Source organism: Phaethon lepturus, unplaced genomic scaffold (assembly GCF_000687285.1).
Source record: "Phaethon lepturus isolate BGI_N335 unplaced genomic scaffold, ASM68728v1 scaffold41720, whole genome shotgun sequence".
Taxonomy (NCBI): domain Eukaryota; kingdom Metazoa; phylum Chordata; class Aves; order Phaethontiformes; family Phaethontidae; genus Phaethon; species Phaethon lepturus.
In genome coordinates this window covers 1-18,838 of record NW_010514835.1, presented here as the reverse complement: position 1 = coordinate 18,838, position 18,838 = coordinate 1, and the positions used below count along the sequence as shown (strand labels likewise).

The following is an 18,838-nucleotide window of genomic DNA, read 5'->3' as shown; positions in this document are numbered from 1 at the left end:
GGAAGGGAGACGTTTTTGAGGGGTCGCGCGGGGGGCTGGATTTGGGGCTTGCTCCTTGATTCTGCCCCAGCCTGGGCGCTTATAGCTGCGTGTTTTGGGTCTGAAAGCGTTGCCTGGGGAGAAGGGGAAGCGTGTCTGCCTCTCCCTGCCCTGCTGGGCATCCACTACCAACGGCTGAGGTTCTGCCCTGCGCCCGGGGGTCTCTCCATACTCGCCGCCGGGAGGCTGGGCCCTATCCTGCTATGGAGAAATACAAGGTGCTGCCCGAAGAGGCAGGGCCTGCCCGGCAGGAAGGGGGCAGCTGTGGCCCTGCACGGTGGTGTAGAGGAGGGGGGCATAGTACCCTTGGGGTCGTACATGACTGGGGGAGGGAGTGTTAAGTGGCCTTGGGGGGTACGTGGCCCTGGAGGGGGTGTGTGGTCTTGATGAGGGTGTAAGTTGCTCTAAGGAAGAGGCCTGTATGGCCCAGGGAGGGAAGAGCTGGGGTGTGGATGGCCCTGGGGAGATGGAAGGTGCTTTGCTCAGCAGGGGGGAAGGGAGGGGAAATGTCCCTGGGGGGAGGCCTCTCTGCCTCTCCAGAGCTGGGGTGGCTGTGGTCCTGCAGTGGGAAACTAGAGGTGTGTGGAGGGTGTCTGGGGAAACGTGGTTTGAAGGGCCTTTCTGCCTTGGTTGTTCTACCGCTTGCAGCTGAGCAAGTGCATTAGTGTCTCTCCTCTGCCCCACAGGTGCTGGGGCAGCTGCAGCCTGGGGCGCTGGGCACTATGCTGGTAGTTGAATTGAAAACAGAAAAGGGTGCGGAGAAGAAATATGTAATAAAGCAGGTGAGAAGGTGGTTGCTAGGAAAAGAAGAGTCCATTGGCATGATTGTCATCTCCATGGACCCTTCTTACAGTAACAGAGACAAACAATGTTAGGCAGCTTGGCCACAGGGTAAGAGTAGGCTTGCACCTTACTGTGCTGCTGTTTTGGAGATCACAAGTTTCAGATCAGTTTACTAGAATCTTGAGGTTAAAAATGCAGAAGGGGGAGTAGCCTATTTAGGTCCATGCAGTGTGTTTTCACCTTAGCTTACTGCGGTGTTGATAGTCCAGGAGAAGGACTGGCTACCTGTTGCAGTCTATTTAAAGCTCTGTTTCTGGCCATCTCCCAACAGCAAGGCTGGTCCAAACATTAGAGATTGGTGCTATCACTGAAAAATTATGCTAATTTATACAGACTTTGCAGTTCCAGTCATCTTGGGAAGATTGTTCTGACTTAAAGTTTGGCTGTCTCTGTATTACATCCTAGTCTTCTGTTTAGTGCAGGTTGAATGCATTGAAGAAGAACAAGCAAATGAAGCCTTGAAAGAGGTATCAGTGCAGTTTTTCTTTACTACTTCACTTACAAAGACCAAAATCTTAACAAAGTCTTTTATCTACAAGGGTTGACTAAGTAAATAATCAAGATATAAATCAGGTAGGACTATCTGAGGGGTGTTCTCCTTGTCCTCTGCTTGAGCTCAGGCCAGGATTTTGTATTAATTGTTCTTATATTTGAATATGTAGATTCAAATGGACAGCTGCTCTCAGAGGGATAGTCTTTTTTCAGAGTTTGTATTTGTTTTGTGCTGAAGACATAAGCAAAGCTCATCCTTTTGGCCTTTAAGCTGAAGGAGAATCTTGATCTGTTTACAGTTTATTATTAATAACTCAATTTCTAGTTAACATTTCATTATATGTTAATTTCTCAGAGTTGGGTGGGTTTTGATGTGAATGATTTGACTGGTTTTCTTCTTTTGTTGAACTTTTTTTGTGCGAACATGTTTCAATGCCTCGAGTAAGAAGCAACATCAGAAAAACTATTAAAATAAAAAAATTTCTCTCCACAAAATATGTGAAGTAGCACATGATGAATTAGTCTCACAGTGTCCAGTATGCTTGACATCTGCAGTTCTAAATGAGTGAGAATACATGTCTGTACAGATGCTTCATCCTACTCGAGAGGTTACCTCTTTATGTACCGAGAATGGCTTTACTGATAAAGTTTGATCCAGTTTTTGTGCTGATATATGCATCTATTGAAATAAATGTAGTTACACCAGCTGATAGTATGGCTCTTCTTAGTTTTTCTGGTGTCTGCACAGCCACGAACATAACTATAGGAGAGTATGTTGAATTCTTTTTAACTTTTACATCATCAGTAAATTTGCTAAAGTAGTTGGTAATTGTTAGAGCTCTACACGGAAATCAACTTCAAGGAGATAAGCATCTCACTAGTGTCATCATATTTTCTGAGGTTCAAGCTTACATAGGGGTTACTGGAAATAGTGGTTATGCTAGAAAAATCTTCTTGACTTTCATATTCTAGTATGTGTTTTCTGGTTTGGATGTTAGGAACTGAAGAAGGGAGATGTTTACATATCATCTCCCTAAGGATCAATTTATAGCCTTGAATCTCACTCACAAGGCTGCTACAGCATTACATTGAGTACAGCCTTAGTGAAATATTTTCCTCAACTTGACACTTGCGCATGCAAGTATATAACAGAGCTTGCACACTGAAAGAATTTGATCAGATGTGCAACATGAACAAGTTGGGAACTCCTTAGGATATTATTATTTAAGGTCTTCTTAATGGGAAGAGCTATGTAGCTAGAGGAAGCTCTGTACTTTTTTTTTTATTCTATGCAGGCAATGGATTTGCTAAAACTTCATCATACAAACATCTGTGCTTACAAGGAATTTTTTGTGACTTGGGATAATGAGGTGAGAATGAAATAGGATTGGTTAAACTGGAATACGTGGTTAACATTGTAGACATGTAAGCATTTTTGCAGATTTAAATTTTGGGTCATTGGTATGATATACTAAAAAAGAAGGTTATTCCATTTGAAACAAGCCTGCTTTTTAAATTCCTGAAAAAAAACATGCTGAAAAGCTGTGAAGATATATGGATTGGAGCCCATCACATGGCAGTATTGCACGGTGACTCACTGATTCTAATGTGAATCAGTGTGCAATACTGACTTTCATGCCTGCATGAAAACCCTTTTATAGGAGACTATAGGAAGCTGAAAGCCCTGACTTATTTTCAAATTTTATTCAGTGCTCAGGCAAAATTTGTCTTGATTTTATGGATGTATACTTGACTTGAATTGTCCCATATGGCTTCAGATAAGATGCTTGATAATGTTTAAAAAAAACAAAACAAAACAAAAAAAAATGCTGTATTTTTATTAAAAGAAAGTAAATATTGCCTCCTCTGTTAGCAATTAATCGTTTCAGAACGCCTTGGCATTGGTGAACATCGCACCCACCAGTTTGGCCAAGTGCTTGGTTTTATCTTACTGGGTATGTTATTATTTGCAGATAATTGGACAATTTTGGTGTCATTTTATTACAGATATCATCTCTGTTCCTTTGTCTGGTAATGCACCACTCAGGCCAAGGAGATCTTTCATCTGTAATCAAGGAAAAAAGGCAGAAGTCAGAAAAAATGACAGACATGGTAAAAAATACAGAAGAAGCATCTAGTTGAACTGGCAGAGTCTCACTGCTTGTATATTTCTTCCTTAGTATTCCTTCTTTCTCAAAGTCCTTCCTAAAATCTTCAAAGCACAGTGTTTTGCTGAAGGGTGGTTTTGGAAGCTATCTTCCAAAATATATTTGGAAGTTATTCTGTTTATGTTACACTTTCATGTCTATTCTCCTCAACAGGTGATTGTGAAGTTCCTGGGACAGATGGTGGATGCTTTATTATATATACACAAACAAAATATTCTCCACAGGTAAGTAGAAGTCTCATTCTTTTTGTCTGATAGGTCATTGTTCTTTGCAGTGACTGTTGGTTCAGCACAGCTGCCCAGAGGCAGTGAATTTTACTGTTCCAAAAGGGGGAGTAGGAGGTAAAAATTCTGGACTTCATATATAGGTTAGTTTTCTGTGACTTCTGAAGTCATCTATTTCTTGAGTTTTGTATAGAATTATCCATTTGAATGAGGTGTTATCTCTGTTTTTTTGAAAGCACTAAAATTCTAATATTAATATTAGAACATTAACCATCTCTGTTAACGCTTACGTTTCGGTGGCTGTGATGGACAAGGTATACTTTGCATATTTAAAGTAAGAGACAACCGTTGCATATCATGTTCAGATAAAGTTGTGTCACAATCACAAAGTTTAAAGCATTTCACAGTAGAAGAAAATAGTTGTATTTCAGTTGACTTTCACTTGTATATTTAAAAAAACCTAACAAAACTGACAACCACAAACAAAAAACCCCAAAGCCCTTACCACCACCCCATGTACCCTCTCCCCAAAACTCCCAAGCCTTCTGATGTGTAAAGATGCTGGGAGCCTACAGTTCTTATATGATTGGACTGATTTCATGGGCTGACAGAAAATATTTGTGTTGCAGAAATCTCAAGCCATCAAACATACTTGTGACTGGTGAAGCATCCTTCATGCTTAGCGACTTCAGTACAGAAACACTTATGACAGATGAGCTGAAATGGAAAATAAGAGTGGAAGAAAGTAGATATTTGTTTTACATTTTTGTTACTTTGTTTTTGAAGATTATGGTGAATATTTTTAGTCCTCAGAGAAAAATCAGCCAAAGAGGAAAGAATGATCTTCCCTCCCTCTTCTCCGCATTATACTATTTGTCTTCTAAAGTATGAATAGGATATTCATAGGCGGTTGCCTGCAGCATTAATTGTGTTCACAGTTAAAAATTGCAGCTATGTTTGTGAGTCTCAGAACTCTGCAATAGATACAGTTGGAATCTTTTTTAGCTTTATACATATGCAGTAACATCTTAGAAAATTGTTCATTAGTTATATAGTGCTTCTTAGTCTTTTATGGCATATCACCATTTTAAAAAGTCTAATCTCTGCAGAATATCTCTAAATTATTTTTAGACATAAAACAATTGCCTGCAGTTTATGCATGTGCAAGCAAAACCTGTGTAGTACGATGTCAGCAATATATGATTCTTATTTCAACAGATAGCAAGTCTTGGATGGCTCCAGAAACATTTGTTTTTTCTTTTACTGAGAAATCTGACATCTGGTCTCTAGGTTGTATTCTACTTGACATGACGACCTGCTTTGTTCTGAATGTATGTAATAATGTTTCATTATAGATTTAAAATGTCATGGGCCCACCAGGATGTCTGTAAACGAGTGTGTGAAAGCTCTGCTGATACTATACTCTTTACAGGCAGAAGAGATAACGTCATTACTGCAGGGTATTAGACAGGATACCAGCCGTCTTGAGGGGGTTCTGACACTAATGCAAAATGGAGATAATGGCTCTTTGCCTTTATTTCCAATTTTATTTATGATGCTACAGATTCAGCCCAGCATGAGACCCACAGCAAAGTGAGTTCTGGATGCTTTCCCTTTATTTTTTGTCCTATACTCAACCTGCCTTCACAAAGACAGGAATGTTAGCTACTGTTTGAAAGAGATTGAGGCAAGGTTGCTGATATTATGGCCTCAACTAATTGAATTATTAAAAAAGTCAGAGACTTGGCGTTCATTCAGAAGTAGGTATTCTGATACATGTAGGTGTCCTTTTTGAAGAGTTACTTTATAAAATCATGTTGTACACAATTTTACAAGCCATTAACTTGTAGCCTAAGCTCAGTGTGAACTCTTTCATTAGCCATTTTGAAGTAAATTGTGTAAGCTCTGTCAAAAATAATCCAGTCTTCAAAGAAGTCTTATTAGCTTCTTTACATGAAAATGAAACAGAGGCTATAGAATTTTTTTTGTAACTTACCAGTTCTAACTTATTGGTACTGCTTTTGTCTCTTGTAATTCTAGGGATCTGACTGACGTTCCATTTATTAGGGAATGCCTGACCGTTGCTGGTGTCTCTTTAGTGAATCTGAAAAAGTCTTTGCCTCCCAAAATAATAGATGTGCTCCTTGAGGGAGGAATCGAAAATGTTTTAGGTAAAAAGGAAAGTAAGATTAATGTAATAGTGATTTTCATAGGAAATAAGCCTATGTGTTGTTTTCCAGTCAGCCTATATCCTACTTGAAAATGAATTATTGGATATACATTTTACTTGAAATAAAATGGGATGCTGTTTGGAGGAAGGATCACTATACAGCCTTTTCTATAACCTCATAAAATTATCAGCCATACCTACTGCACAAGTTACATGGGGTCTGCGCTGGTTTCGGCTGGGATAGAGTTAATTTTCTTCATAGTAGCATGGTGAATCATAGCACTTTGTAATATTTAAATGTTTGATGTGTTAGCAGAAAAGTTTTTCTCTTTTCAACAATCACGTATTACATTCTTTTCATTTATATGAATTCACATCTTGCACAAAATAGCGAAATTTGAGTGCTTTTTATAAGTGTTTGTATCAAATGGTTACAAGAATTTTCTTATTTTATGTAGAATTCATGCAGGCTTTCTGGGATATAGAAGAAGCACAGGCTAAAGCCATTCAGCTCCTTGCCAGCTTTATAAGAGATGAAAGTGGTAAGGCACTATTTTATTAATTTATTTATTCTGCTCTTTCCTTATATTTTGAGATAATAGGAAGTGAAAATAGGAAGAGGAGAAAAAATTGCCCTGACAATAGATGAGAATGAAATTGTTCTCCTCCTATTTCTCATTTTTGCAGTGTACTGGAATAAGCCACTAGTTGACGTTACTGTATTAGTACTTGTTTTGTAAATGCTTTTGTTGAACAGCAGAGGTGTTTTACTGGATAAGAAAAATGGGCACTGGAAAAAACTTAGTGATGTTTTAATTGGCAACGAAGGCAAACTGGCAAACTGATATTTGAAGAGGTAATTTGTATCAGTGTTGGGGCAACTTGGGGGTAATGCCTAGGGCTGTAAGACTGGCAGAGCAAAAGGAAGCTACACGTGTCTAGTTTCTATGTGTTTAGTAAAGCTATGTGAGTGAAGACAGTATATTTTCTCACCACATCTGCACATTTTTCAGACTAATCTTTCAGGTCAAGATTAATATTTTCAAAGCACCGTGTTAACTTGGTTATAAAATGTGCTCCCATTTGATAGTGATAGCATTTTAATGTTGGCATTGGCTTATGATGTTAAAACACAGGGGTGTTCATATGTGTAATCAATAAGGGAAAATAATAATTTGGTTTTTTCCTTAGAGTTACATATACCTTCAGCTCTGTTCCTGAAGAAATCTTTACTTGGTAATACAACATGAATGGATTCCTAAAAACCATCCAGTGTTTCCTCAACATTTTATCATGTATTTGTGGATTCACTGAATAGCTGTATTAGCTATTCCAAAAGCTCAAAGTCTTCCTAGAATTAGAACTGGTGAAATACTTTCCTCCACAGGTTCTGAAAAATATGGTTTTGGGCTCATGCACAATGTTCTACCCCGCAACTTGCTACATGACCAGTGAACAATGCCAGTGTGACTTAATGCGGAACGTGCTGGCTACGCTTAGCTTACATAGCCTCGCAGTTGTCTTTAATAAGAGACGTTTCCCATAGAGACTACAAAATTCACTCTGTATTGTTCCATCTATACTTGCATTTTGTTTTTTCTGATCCAAGAAGATCGTTCTGCCATATCACATTGTCCATAGGGACTCAAATTTATTTGAAACTGGAACTCTTGTGTTTTGGAGCATAGATACCCACTGAGCATGCTAAGCTATGTAACTGAATGTTGTCTCAAATAATATCTTTTTCCCCACAGCCTTGCCCTACCTGCTAACATTCACTGAATTGATTGCTTTTGCCATGAAGACTCATGTAGAATCTCTCAAGTTACAAGTAGATGGTTGCCATTTATTGCTTGAAATTCTTAGTCAAGGTACAGTTATGAGACTTCCAACTTATGCTGGGTAATCCAGCCTTTCTCTTGTAAAGTTAGATATAGCAGATAAGGTTTGAAATGGCTTCAGTAATGATTTTGTGGGATAAATTTAAAGTGGTAGAGGAGCTTAACCAGCTTTAACAAGAGCCTGGATTCTTATGGACTTTCTTCAGGACTGGCATACATGAATCCTGTGTTAGTTTTAGATACAGATTACTGATCTTAGTTTCACGTTATGTGCAGTATTACTAGAATGTATAAATAAGACTCTGAGCGTCCTGGTATTTGAATTTCAAATCATGAAAGTGTAGAATACTTTTTGGTCTCTTGTGTGGTCCCTGCTGTCACTCTCTTGGCAATTTACCCTAATAACACCTGATAATGATACGAGCTTGAAAATAGTAAGAATTGTATTTCAGAAAAAGAAAATTTAAAGTAACTTTTAGATATGTTATGTGAAGAAATGCTATTAAAGGACTGTTTTATTTATGACAGCAGGCGCCTCAGACTTCATTCAAAATCACTGAAATCTTTGTTCTGTTCAAATGTTTGCTTTTGACAGCTCTAGAACAGGATGTGGTGATGGCCCTGGATGAGAATGTGGCCAGCTCTCTGTTAGTGACAGTGAGAAAACACTCTGAAAATGAAGAGTTACTTTCATTGGTCTGCACATTACTGATGATGACTTCAACCAGTGGTGGGTCACCTTGTTCATTTGTGGGGAGTATTCTTATGTTTCTACTTTTATAATCTAATCCAAGATGTGATGCAGAACTCATGACTTCATGGAAAGATGTGAATGTCTGTAGGTATTAGTTTAATAGTGGTAATATTGGTAAGATCGACTAGATACTGGTAAGATAACGTACCTGCAAGTATAAGTTAGACTGCTGAGGCTTTAGGTGCTTACATAATACATAACTGTATGTATTAGAGTGGTCCTGCGTTTGATCTTGTTTTGTAAACAAGTATAAACTGTGCAAATAGTAGCGCTTGGGAAAATGAGAACATAAAACCTGGATTCTATTTTTGGCTGTGCCATGGTGAATAGAAACCATTCTACCTGATATCTCTACTTTGCTTTTTCTCCTGAGATTGTAATTGCTAAATATTTATAGTATTTTTTACTTGTTTTCAGTGTCAGTTCAACAGTCATCAGAAGACTGTTTTTATAATGCTTACAGAAGGATTTAGCAACACGGGGATAATCTTAAAAAAAAAAAAAGTGCAGTGTCATGTACAAATAAACTTACCATCTAAGACCAAAGTATTGTTTCCTAACTCTGAAGCTGAGGTAGATTGAATGGCTGAATTACAGACATTTGAAAAATAGTAATTTATATCCTCTCAGTTCCTTTTCTGCTCTGTGAATTTCAGGTCTGTAGGGGGAAAAAGGAGGGCCAAACATCAGTTTGAAAGGGTCACTTGTGCTAAACGCTATGCTTAAGTGCATCTTGTTAAAGAATTCAGTCTGTTTTCTTGCTTTCTTTTGTCCAGCTGATGGTATCATGTTACTAGTTTGTTATCACTGTTTAAATATGGGTAGTAGTGTTGTCTGTTGCAAGGACAGTGAGTGGGACAAAAATATCAGATTCTATAGAAGTTCTTTTTCTGTGCTTTTCAGAAGTTGCTGCAGATAATCTAAGGAAAGTTGGAGTAATTCCAGACCTTCTGTCAATTTTAAGAAATTTTCTTCATAATGAAAAGATCTGCCTCTCTTGCTGTGGAGTGCTTTGGAGTTTGGCTGTGAGTGGTAAGTAGAACACAGCAAGCATTGTGCTTAGACTCATGTGACTGAAAGGCAGCAGGTATTGTGCCTCATTGAGTTCAGACATTCCTGTTGCTGGGACTGGATTTTTCTTCTTTCTCCTGTTCTGGAGAGATGTCTCCACAGCACTACTAAAACAACTTTAAATGATCCAGAGTTAGCTGTAAACTAATGCAGACTTTTCAGCAACCCTTTTTTGCGATAAGGTGCCAAAGTAAAATCTTTACTGTTTAGGCCAAGACATGACTTATGAAGACGACTGTCAGAAAGGAAAGGGCTCCACACAGCTACTGGTTTGTCAGTCATGGTTTTGCTCTGCTATTAGCAGAGGGAGTGCAGTGCAAACAGTATATTAGATTAGGTATCAATAGCATTCAGAATCAAAAACATCTTATTTCATTGCAGCACTGGTCTAAATCTTGAGTTGGAGATCTGCTAGAGACTTTTCTGAAAGAAATTGGAAAGGTTGGCAAGGTGGCAAGTGTACTCTTCCCATTGCCTTAGAACTAAACCAGCATCATCCCACAGAATTGGAGAGCCATGGGTGATGGCTTGAGCTGACCCCTTCTTATGAGACCACGCTGGGAGTTCATGGGATTTGTTTGTGACATGTTCTTGTATAGGTATGTGGTGTTCTAATCATCAAGGAAGGCTGAAAGCACAGAATGTGCACAACTGCACTTGGTGTGTTTTATTCCCTCTGAGCAACAAGCCACCCATTTGATTTATGTGACTAGCTAAATATCCATTCTGCAGACTGTATTCTGTCAAAAAGATGGTTATTTTTGGAGGTTTCATGCTGTGATCCCTATGTATAATTTAAACGCCAAAGAAAGAGTTGCTGGAGAAGTTCAGCTTTCTGCAATAAACGTTACTATAAGTCCTCTAAAATTTGATTTGGTTTTATATATTTTACATTCCTTCCTTCTGCTGTTGGCGGTACTAAAATAACATGACATTACTCCAATGCCATCACCTATTATGGTTTTACTGATATAATTTGACATACAATGTGCTTATGATATTATTACTTGATTAAATAACTTGATGTGTTTACTTTTTGTTATGGTAATTCAGAGAATAACATAGACCAAGCATTGCTGAGAAGTGCTGTCCCTGTTATCTCTGCGGTCCTTCAAGAGCACCTCCAGAACGGAACAGTTACGGAGTCAGCTTGCTCAGCTCTATGGGCATTGTCACTCCAAGGTGTGTTTTCCCAGCCTTCTTGTCCCTTTGCATGGAAAAGGCTAGTATGCCAAACGTGTCTCAGTGCTGATTCCTGAAATACAGGCTGCGTGGCCTTAGCAGGCTCTGCAGATGGCAGCAGAGTTAGAAACTTGCATCCTCTCTTAACTGGACTTCCCTGAACTTGCTCTATAACACTCCCAAATTAAGCTATTTTCGATGAGATGTAGCAATTACATAACTAGATACTGCTGGTGGTTACTGTAATGACAACCCATGTTGTGTAGAGCATTCTGTCTGGCTTACCTCTTAAGACCAAGAATCCCATTTGTGTTACCTTTGAACACAACATTAGTGTTGTGCAGCATGGGCTGGGAGGTTTGGGTTTTTTTATGCCATTTCCTTTGTAAACTGGGAACAACATTTCAGATTAAAAAATAAATGCGTATCTCTTTCATTATCATGTGCACTAGGGAACGCATCCTTACAGTACTACTCTCTTAATTCTTCCTCATGCAAGAATATTGCCAGATGTTTACCTGCTGCCCTGTGCTTCTGCCATTGTTCCACTGGGAAGAGCTGAGTAAAAGACCCTAAGCAATCTCGTTTCTAGTACCCACTGGCAGACTAGGTTGAGTGTTCAGGACTCTCCATTCCTTTTGGCTTGAAGAATGAAAGGGAATCTTAACATAGAAGATGTATCAGAAATTTCTTCTTAGACCCCTGGATCAACTCACGATAAGACTTTATCGGGCCTTTACCGCAGTAGAGGTTTTCACATGCTTTCTTTGTAACTTTTATCGTATAATTAAAAAGTCATTTCAGAAACAGGAGGGAGAAGTTGAAATGCTCATTAAGTGTTTTAAAGGCTTTTGAGTATATTGAAGTTTTGGGGTTTTGTGTGTGTTTGTTTTTTGGTGTGTTTTTTTTTTTTTAAAAGGTTGCTTAACTGAAAATGAGTATGAGCCTACAACAGCGCTTCTGCTGGATGCACTGAGGATGAACCCAGAAAGACCAGTGCTGGTGAAGAACACCTGCCTGGCATTAGCAAGTCTTCTAAGGCTATCTGGTAACATTCAGCAATTCTTTATTAATTGCAAATCATCTGAGACATGGATGTTTCTGTATAAGTTCAAGAGTTCATAGTGGATTGGCGTCTGCTCTCCCAAGTTAATTTTTTCTTGCAGGACTGGAAGAGGAAATAGTGAATCTGGAGGTAAGAATTTTTTTCTTCCCATGGACCCAGCATGCATATATGAGAAGTATTAGATCAGCACAGTCTGATCCATTAGTAACCTGAGTGCTTTGTTACTTCTTTTATAATGTTGTTTCAACTGTGTAAATGGGTAGAGCATAAATAATACGAAAACAGTAAACGTGAAAATATCACTTCTGCCATGCATGACAGTGTTGGCTGCATATATGGTCTTCTACTTGTTGCCCAAATATGCATCAGAATAGCTTTTAGGAAGGCTGAAAATAATGGACATGACTTCCTAGAAAAATATTACGTATGTGCTAGCTGGAGCAGGAGACTGGAAAGCACGTAATGCAGTCTGCAGCTACCAATTAGCCCAGCTGTGTTTGTCTCCCTTTCAGAAGTATCAGCTTTGAGATTTATAACGGATTCAAAAGGCAGTGGAATAAACCTGATCAAAGATGCTTACCACCTTCACTTCGATGATCCAGAAGTGGTGGAAAATATCTGTATGCTGATGAACGAGATGGTTCAGTATGGTGAGATGGTGGTGGTGTTTGCCAAGTCTCTTCCTCTCTCCCACCCCCAAAAGACAGTAAAGAAAACTGTAACAGCAGCTGCTCAGGGCCATGTTAGTTGCTCTCAGGAAAGACTTGCTATGTATTTGAGACAGGAGGATGAATTGGAACTGATTGTTCATCCCACTTGTTCTTGAATAAGTAGAAATGTCCTTCTGATGCTACAATGTTAGAACTTCATCTTATCTTGCCTTCTGTTTGAGTAGATAAGTCCCCTCCCTGCTCTCGTTTAGCTCCTAGCTGAAACCATTGGCAGTTGTTCTAGTAACCACAGAGTATCCTGTTCATTTCCACTACAGATGACGTTGTGCTGGATATGCTGTCCCAGAGAGTGGAAGAACTGCTGTCTGAAATAAAAATCCGCTTTCCATCTAGCATGGTATGTAGAAGTCACTGTGATAATAAAGGGTGGATGCCTAGTATACTCTTTCTGGTTATGGATTTTATCATTCTCAAATAGCTGGAATTACATAGCGCAGAAGTTTACAGAATTATGTGTATATGGGTTGAATAGTGAGTTTGTAAGAATATTTCTAACTACCAAAACGAAGTAGTTGTAAGTTGGTTTTTTTCTTTATGCTTTATGCTGTAATTTTTTTGAAACTATATTCTGGTCTCTTGCAACATTGCACTAATTCATGATATTCCTCATTCTAAAATGTGGTAAAGTTTACAGGAATAAAGCATATTACATTCAATTATTTTTGCTCTATAAGTAACAACCTTAAAGACAAACAAGACCAACAAAACAAACCCTTGTGACAGTTTGCCTGAAGATTTAACTTGTATTAAATTCCAACAAGTAGTCATACTGAAAAAAAGATAACTGTTGAAACACCAGAAACAAAGTTCAAGCTATTTAATGTGTTACACTAATATTTCCTTTGCAATGGCTTGCTATCAAGAAACCAGTAATTAGAAGCTTGTTCATCAAGCCAGTAAAACTGGTTAGTCTTATAACGTTGCTCTTTTTAGTTACTCATTTAGCCTGCTTACGTAGCTCGTCTGAAAGACAGTTACACACAAACTTGTTCTCCAGTGTCTCCTGCAGGCATTGCTTGCACCATTTTAATGAACACTGCAGCTATAAGGTAGTGCAGAAAACTCGCAAAAGAGAAGCAAGCTCCCTCTTCTGTTGTAAATGTAATTCGTTGTTTCCTGTGTCCCTGTTAACAGACAGCACAGACAGACTAGGCCAGAACACTCTCTGGCAATACAGTGTGCGACATGCAACTGCTAAATCTCTGAAACCCATTCCTTGTTACTTTCCAGTATCAGTTTAGATTATTTAAATCATGTCATTACCAGACTGAATACTAATGCTAGTTGCTTTGGATTTTGCAGAATCAGACCCCACATATGTTTAAAACAGCAGCCACTTTAAAAGACCTATGTTAAACAGTTTTTTATTAATAAATGAATATAAAAATAAGTGAAACAACAAGGTAGTCTTGTCTTTGACAATTCTCACATTTCTCTCCAGGAGATAATGACCATTGTGGATGCAACGCTTTTGAAACTGCAGAAGTAAAAGAAAAACTTCTTGTATAAGAACAAGACTTGTCCACTTCTGGTTCAGATATAAAAGCTTAGATCCTCCAGAAATATTTTAGAAGACTTTTCTCAGAAGATTAATATCAGGCCACTAATATATAAACAGTTATATTCTGTTGATTTAGGTACCACAACTGTGAGACTAACAGCAATAATTAAAAATTCACCTTACTTTGTAGACTTCAAAATATTTGAAATAAAGATTTTAATCTGGGCAGTTGCAGCAAAGCAATGACAGTTTCTTCCTTCATGCATCGTAATTTAAAAACACTTTTTTTAAACTTACTCTGTGTATCTTTCCTTTGCAGAAATTTAACTGATGAAGTACTTCACAAATGCAGGGATTTGTTACAACTATTGTTAAACACAGTAGTAGGCATTAGGTATAGGTACCACCCCGAAAGGGGATACTAGCAGTATTCTCGTACGGCAGCATTCCCGTACCAGGTTAGAAAGTATTGCCTTTTGATTGATTTTTGAAGTAGCTGCTGTCAGTTCTGAGTTATCTATAAATTTGCCCTGGAGTGTGACATGAAACCAGCAAAAGCTGCAGATAAAAACACAGGGTAGAATTATTCAAGTTTTACAATTTTTATTGTTAGATTTGTTCTTAACAGCAGCTTCCCATTTCTTTTTCTCCAAGGTATACAGTCTCATAGCTGCTTGTGCATCCTGAATCTAAAAGAGAACAGAACAAACAGGAAGCTTAATGAAACATAGCTGACATGGTTTAAGAACATTATTGTTAATAAGCAGCTATATCTTCCATCATTTTAGTACACCCTTTCAATTAGCATTTCATAATCTCTAGATTTAGGTTCTATGACTAGTGGAAGGGGATGAATATGCATTCAGAATGCATGGGCCACCACAAGGCTATGCACTTCTCTTTCTGATCATGACTTTGAAAGTCATAATGAAAAAATACTCTTGATACAGTGTCTTGGAGATACCCTCACAATTTGTCCTGCTTCTTCAGTTCATTCCTCTGTTGTATTGTCCTGTCCACTGAAAGAAAGGAACTAACTGCTGAGGTTCAGTATAGGCTCCCACACTATTTTATATAACCTGCCAGAGCACAACAGTGCAGAGTGCTGTTTTTAAGGTAAGCAGTCTATACTTGAGAATTACTTTTTTCCCTGGGGATCTTAAAATAACAAGAATATTTAAACAAAACACAGCTGACTTGTACGAAAGAAGTTTATGAGAATAAGGAAATAATCAAAGTGGTATGAGGCACATAATGATAAACAAGCTTAGATGACAATCTTAAGCTCTGGTTGGACACCAGCATGCAGTGTTAACTTTCATTGAGAAGCTAGAATGAAGCCACAGCATTCTAGATTGAAGCCAGATCCTAGAGCTAATGTGTAGTACCTTGTTACCTACCCAAAAATGTATGTTCTGATTACATACATACCGAGCAGTGCTCTGATGTCTGCACTTGAACATTTAGCAGTTTCTCACAGAGCAGCTTCAATGATGGCCGTGCATTCTAGAAATAGAAAAGATAGAATCATGCTGTCTTGCACTACTTGAAATATATATGTGTGTATATATATATTAAAAAAAATTAGTTTAAGTGTAAAGTGCAGCACATCGCAGCTTCTACTGGTGAACTGTCAAAAAGAATTCATGAATTATGAGATTTATGCATGCACTGCTGAGAGAATTTTATGTGTATTACCATAACCCTAAGATTTATGGTTGTGGTGCTTTGTTGTGAAAAAGAAAACCTGAGTATATAGTTATGAAACTTAAAATATCTCCTGATAATCTGAACCTTTACTCCTGCAGTCTAAGCAGAAATTTGAAGCTGATACCATTACTGTAAGTAGAACTATACAGTCTTATTTTGCTATGCAGAAAAGCATTATGAAGACCATGCAAGTGCTAAAAAATAGGAGAGCTACTGAATTTTGTGCACAGGTATTACTGGTAATGTTTGTACTGAAGTAACTAACTTACTGATATATTTCAAACACTAAGTAAGCATTCAAATAGACTAATATTTTCAAACGACAAAAAGCAGGCATCCCTATTTCAGGTAGGAAAAAAGGAACGGGGTCAGGTAGAGGCAGGTTTTGAAGTGAGCTAGCAGCTGGGAGTCAGCAGCTCAAGAGTCAGTTAATTGAGGTGCACCTTCCCATCAGTTTCTTACCTTGACTCTCTGTCTGAAAGGCTTGTATCTTTGCGTATCACGTATTTTCTTCCTAGGGTGATCAAGAAATAGGACCTAGAAGAAATTACATTTCCAATCCAAAGTGTGCTGTTGCATGGAAACTTACACAGCTGAAGCTACAGCTTCCTCTTTCCTTCCATCCGTTATAAGAGAGAGTTCAAAACCATGAATGGACAAGACCACGATCATCCAGACACTGGCTGGATTCAAGAACCACAGTTCTACTTAGCATGAGAAACAGAAGTGAATCTGGAGACACCACCTGTAGAAACTACCTGCAGTGCTGGGACAGCATGATGTAAGATACCTGTCTCCTGGTAATGTTGACCAGATTGCTGAGCTTTGGGGGTTAAGCAAAGCATGCAAACGGTTTTCTTCATCATTCTGTTTCTTTCCTGGCTCTTTAGTAAGCAGACCAGTGCCACTAGCAACAGAGTTTAGATGTTGAAGAACTTTAGGGGGCAAGTGACTAGGGCTATACTTGGTGCAGCATGAAACAAAAAACTGAGATAAAGCTGTACTTTCTAGGAGTTTAGGTATGTTCCTCTGATCCAGAAAGATGTATTAGAAATTTAATCAATCTTAAATTTTTGGAGCCTTGTCTTCAAAGTAACAAGTCTGCAGCCATGTACCTTTAGATCATTGCGTAAGGCATGTCCAACTAAAATCCTTCCCTTCAAGATGTCAGCAACCTCCTTCTGAACTGTTTTAAAATCTTCACCTAAAAATACCACACAATGAAACACTTTCAATTAGATGCACAAGACAACTAAGCAAACTACAGTTTAAAAAATGCATCTTTTGTGAAGGCAATTGTATCCTTGGGACTGTAATTATACAAATTTGTACAGTACACTAAATCCTCTGCTTGGTACAAGAGCATAGAGAATTCCATAAAGAGCACAGTACTAAAAGGAAATAAGCTTCCTATTAATCCCATACCATAATCCACGAGAATTTCTTCTAGGGCATTAGTGACCACTCTGTAATAAGTAATTTTTCTTAGCATTCAGACTGCATCTTGTTTTCCATTTCCCAAAACAGGTCTAAAACTTATCCAAGCTCAGCCAACAAGGCTTCTGTGATAGCCTGTTAAATTCCCCCTCCTTAAAGAACATTTTTGGGGACAAAAACCCTCCTACCTGTATTTATATTCTCAGGTCGTATGCCACTAACAGCTGTTCTGTAATCAGTCACCTCTTCTGTAGGCTTGACATACTTGTCATAAATGCATTTTCCAAATTGGTTCACGATGGACACACGAGCCACGATACTATCTTCACCCTTGGGTCCCACTCCTACCATCTCACAGTCCATGGCTACAGCTCGTGTCAGCCTAAAAGACAAAGGACAGCTTGGTGACACCTCTATTCCAGGGACTGCATAGTGGCATTTGCAAAGTTCACACATTGATACAAACGAGGAAAACTTGGCAGTTTGTTTGTCAGCAGACTCAGGGAAATGTCAGCTTATGCCGTGCACCTGCAAATCACAGTTATTAGATAATCTCAATGTCTCTGCTGCCACTTCCCGCAATGTCTCTTCCTGCTGGAATGCCACTTACCCTTCAGAAGCCTTTTCTTTAACCAGCACCTGCTCCACAGACTGTTTGGATTGGACTGTTTCAAGTCCCAGATTTCTTCTAGCAATTTTTGCTGCTTCAGGTCCTATTGCTGCTTCAATGTCTTTTGGATCAACATCATCAAACCAGATTTCAGCCCTGGTAAGTACAGATTTAATTACATTTAATGGTCTTAAAGCAGTCTTGCATCTTTATAGTGTAGGAAAAGCATTTTTTTTTTTAATCAAGAAATTAGCTCTGTGAAAATTAGTCTAGTGCTGTCACCTATGTAGGTTCACTGCTATATCTGAGGAGTAGGGGCAGGATGCATCTTACTTCTCCCAAAATTTAGTCTGAAAAAGTGTAGGTGTTTTCAATGTACTGCTCTGTGCTCCTTATGTGCACCTCCCAAAATAAATATTCACATACATGTGTGATGCCTGAAGTACTCACTCTTTGGGTTGCTGCTCCATATGTTCTTCAGCTTTCCTCCTCTTATGTTTTATATCACCTTTCTCCTTTAAAATGTTGCCATTTTTCTTTTTTTCTTTGCAGCCATTTCCAGTGCTTTTGGTGCCATTTAAGTTCTTATCCATTGTAACCCTCTTGGATTTTGGCTTAGCTGAAGGAGGATTATCTTTAGCAGAACTGTTGTCCATTTTATTTGTGGATTTCGCCTTTACCACGTTCCCATTCCCATTGATAGCTGGAACATCTTGGCTATTTCCTGCTTTGAGTGGATGCTTCTTTTTAGTGTATGTTTGACACGTAGAGAGGGACTCGTTGGAGCTATTTGCCTTTTGTTTCAGTAGCTAAAATGGAAAAAAAAAAGAGTAAAAAAAGCATTATCTCCCTCTGTTTCTGCCCCCTGCCATTATTTCTGAGCGCTCTTGGCACACCGCCTCAGTGCCAAGCGGCCCTGGACTCTCTAGCTCTAGGGGAATTACCTGCAACAGGACGTCCCACGTGCCTACCCGTGGCACTGTATTGACACAAATTTTT

General features: G+C 38.6%; 2 protein-coding genes across 2 annotated transcripts; one reads left to right on the top strand and one right to left on the bottom strand.

Annotated features, from left to right (window-relative positions):
• The first annotated feature begins 242 nt into the window (after positions 1-242).
• On the top strand, positions 243-14,070 carry STKLD1 (serine/threonine kinase-like domain containing 1). Its single transcript, XM_010294109.1, has 19 exons — positions 243-257; positions 726-821; positions 1,305-1,349; positions 2,670-2,744; positions 3,382-3,486; positions 3,696-3,766; positions 4,396-4,511; positions 4,985-5,097; positions 5,199-5,359; positions 5,807-5,937; positions 6,395-6,478; positions 7,691-7,807; positions 8,373-8,507; positions 9,435-9,563; positions 10,656-10,784; positions 11,704-11,832; positions 12,363-12,500; positions 12,839-12,918; positions 14,023-14,070. Exons 1-19 carry the CDS (start codon positions 243-245, stop codon positions 14,068-14,070), a joined length of 1,917 nt encoding a protein of 638 aa, XP_010292411.1.
• Positions 14,071-14,669: 599 nt separating this feature from the next.
• Positions 14,670-18,648, bottom strand: REXO4 (REX4, RNA exonuclease 4 homolog (S. cerevisiae); the record flags this gene model as incomplete). The annotated part of the gene is made up of 7 exons (XM_010294120.1): positions 14,670-14,771; positions 15,514-15,588; positions 16,255-16,329; positions 16,908-16,996; positions 17,418-17,611; positions 17,840-17,995; positions 18,290-18,648. Coding segments are annotated over 7 exons (1,050 nt in total), but the record flags the coding sequence as incomplete, so codon positions are not given.
• Between the last annotated feature and the right edge of the window lie 190 nt (positions 18,649-18,838).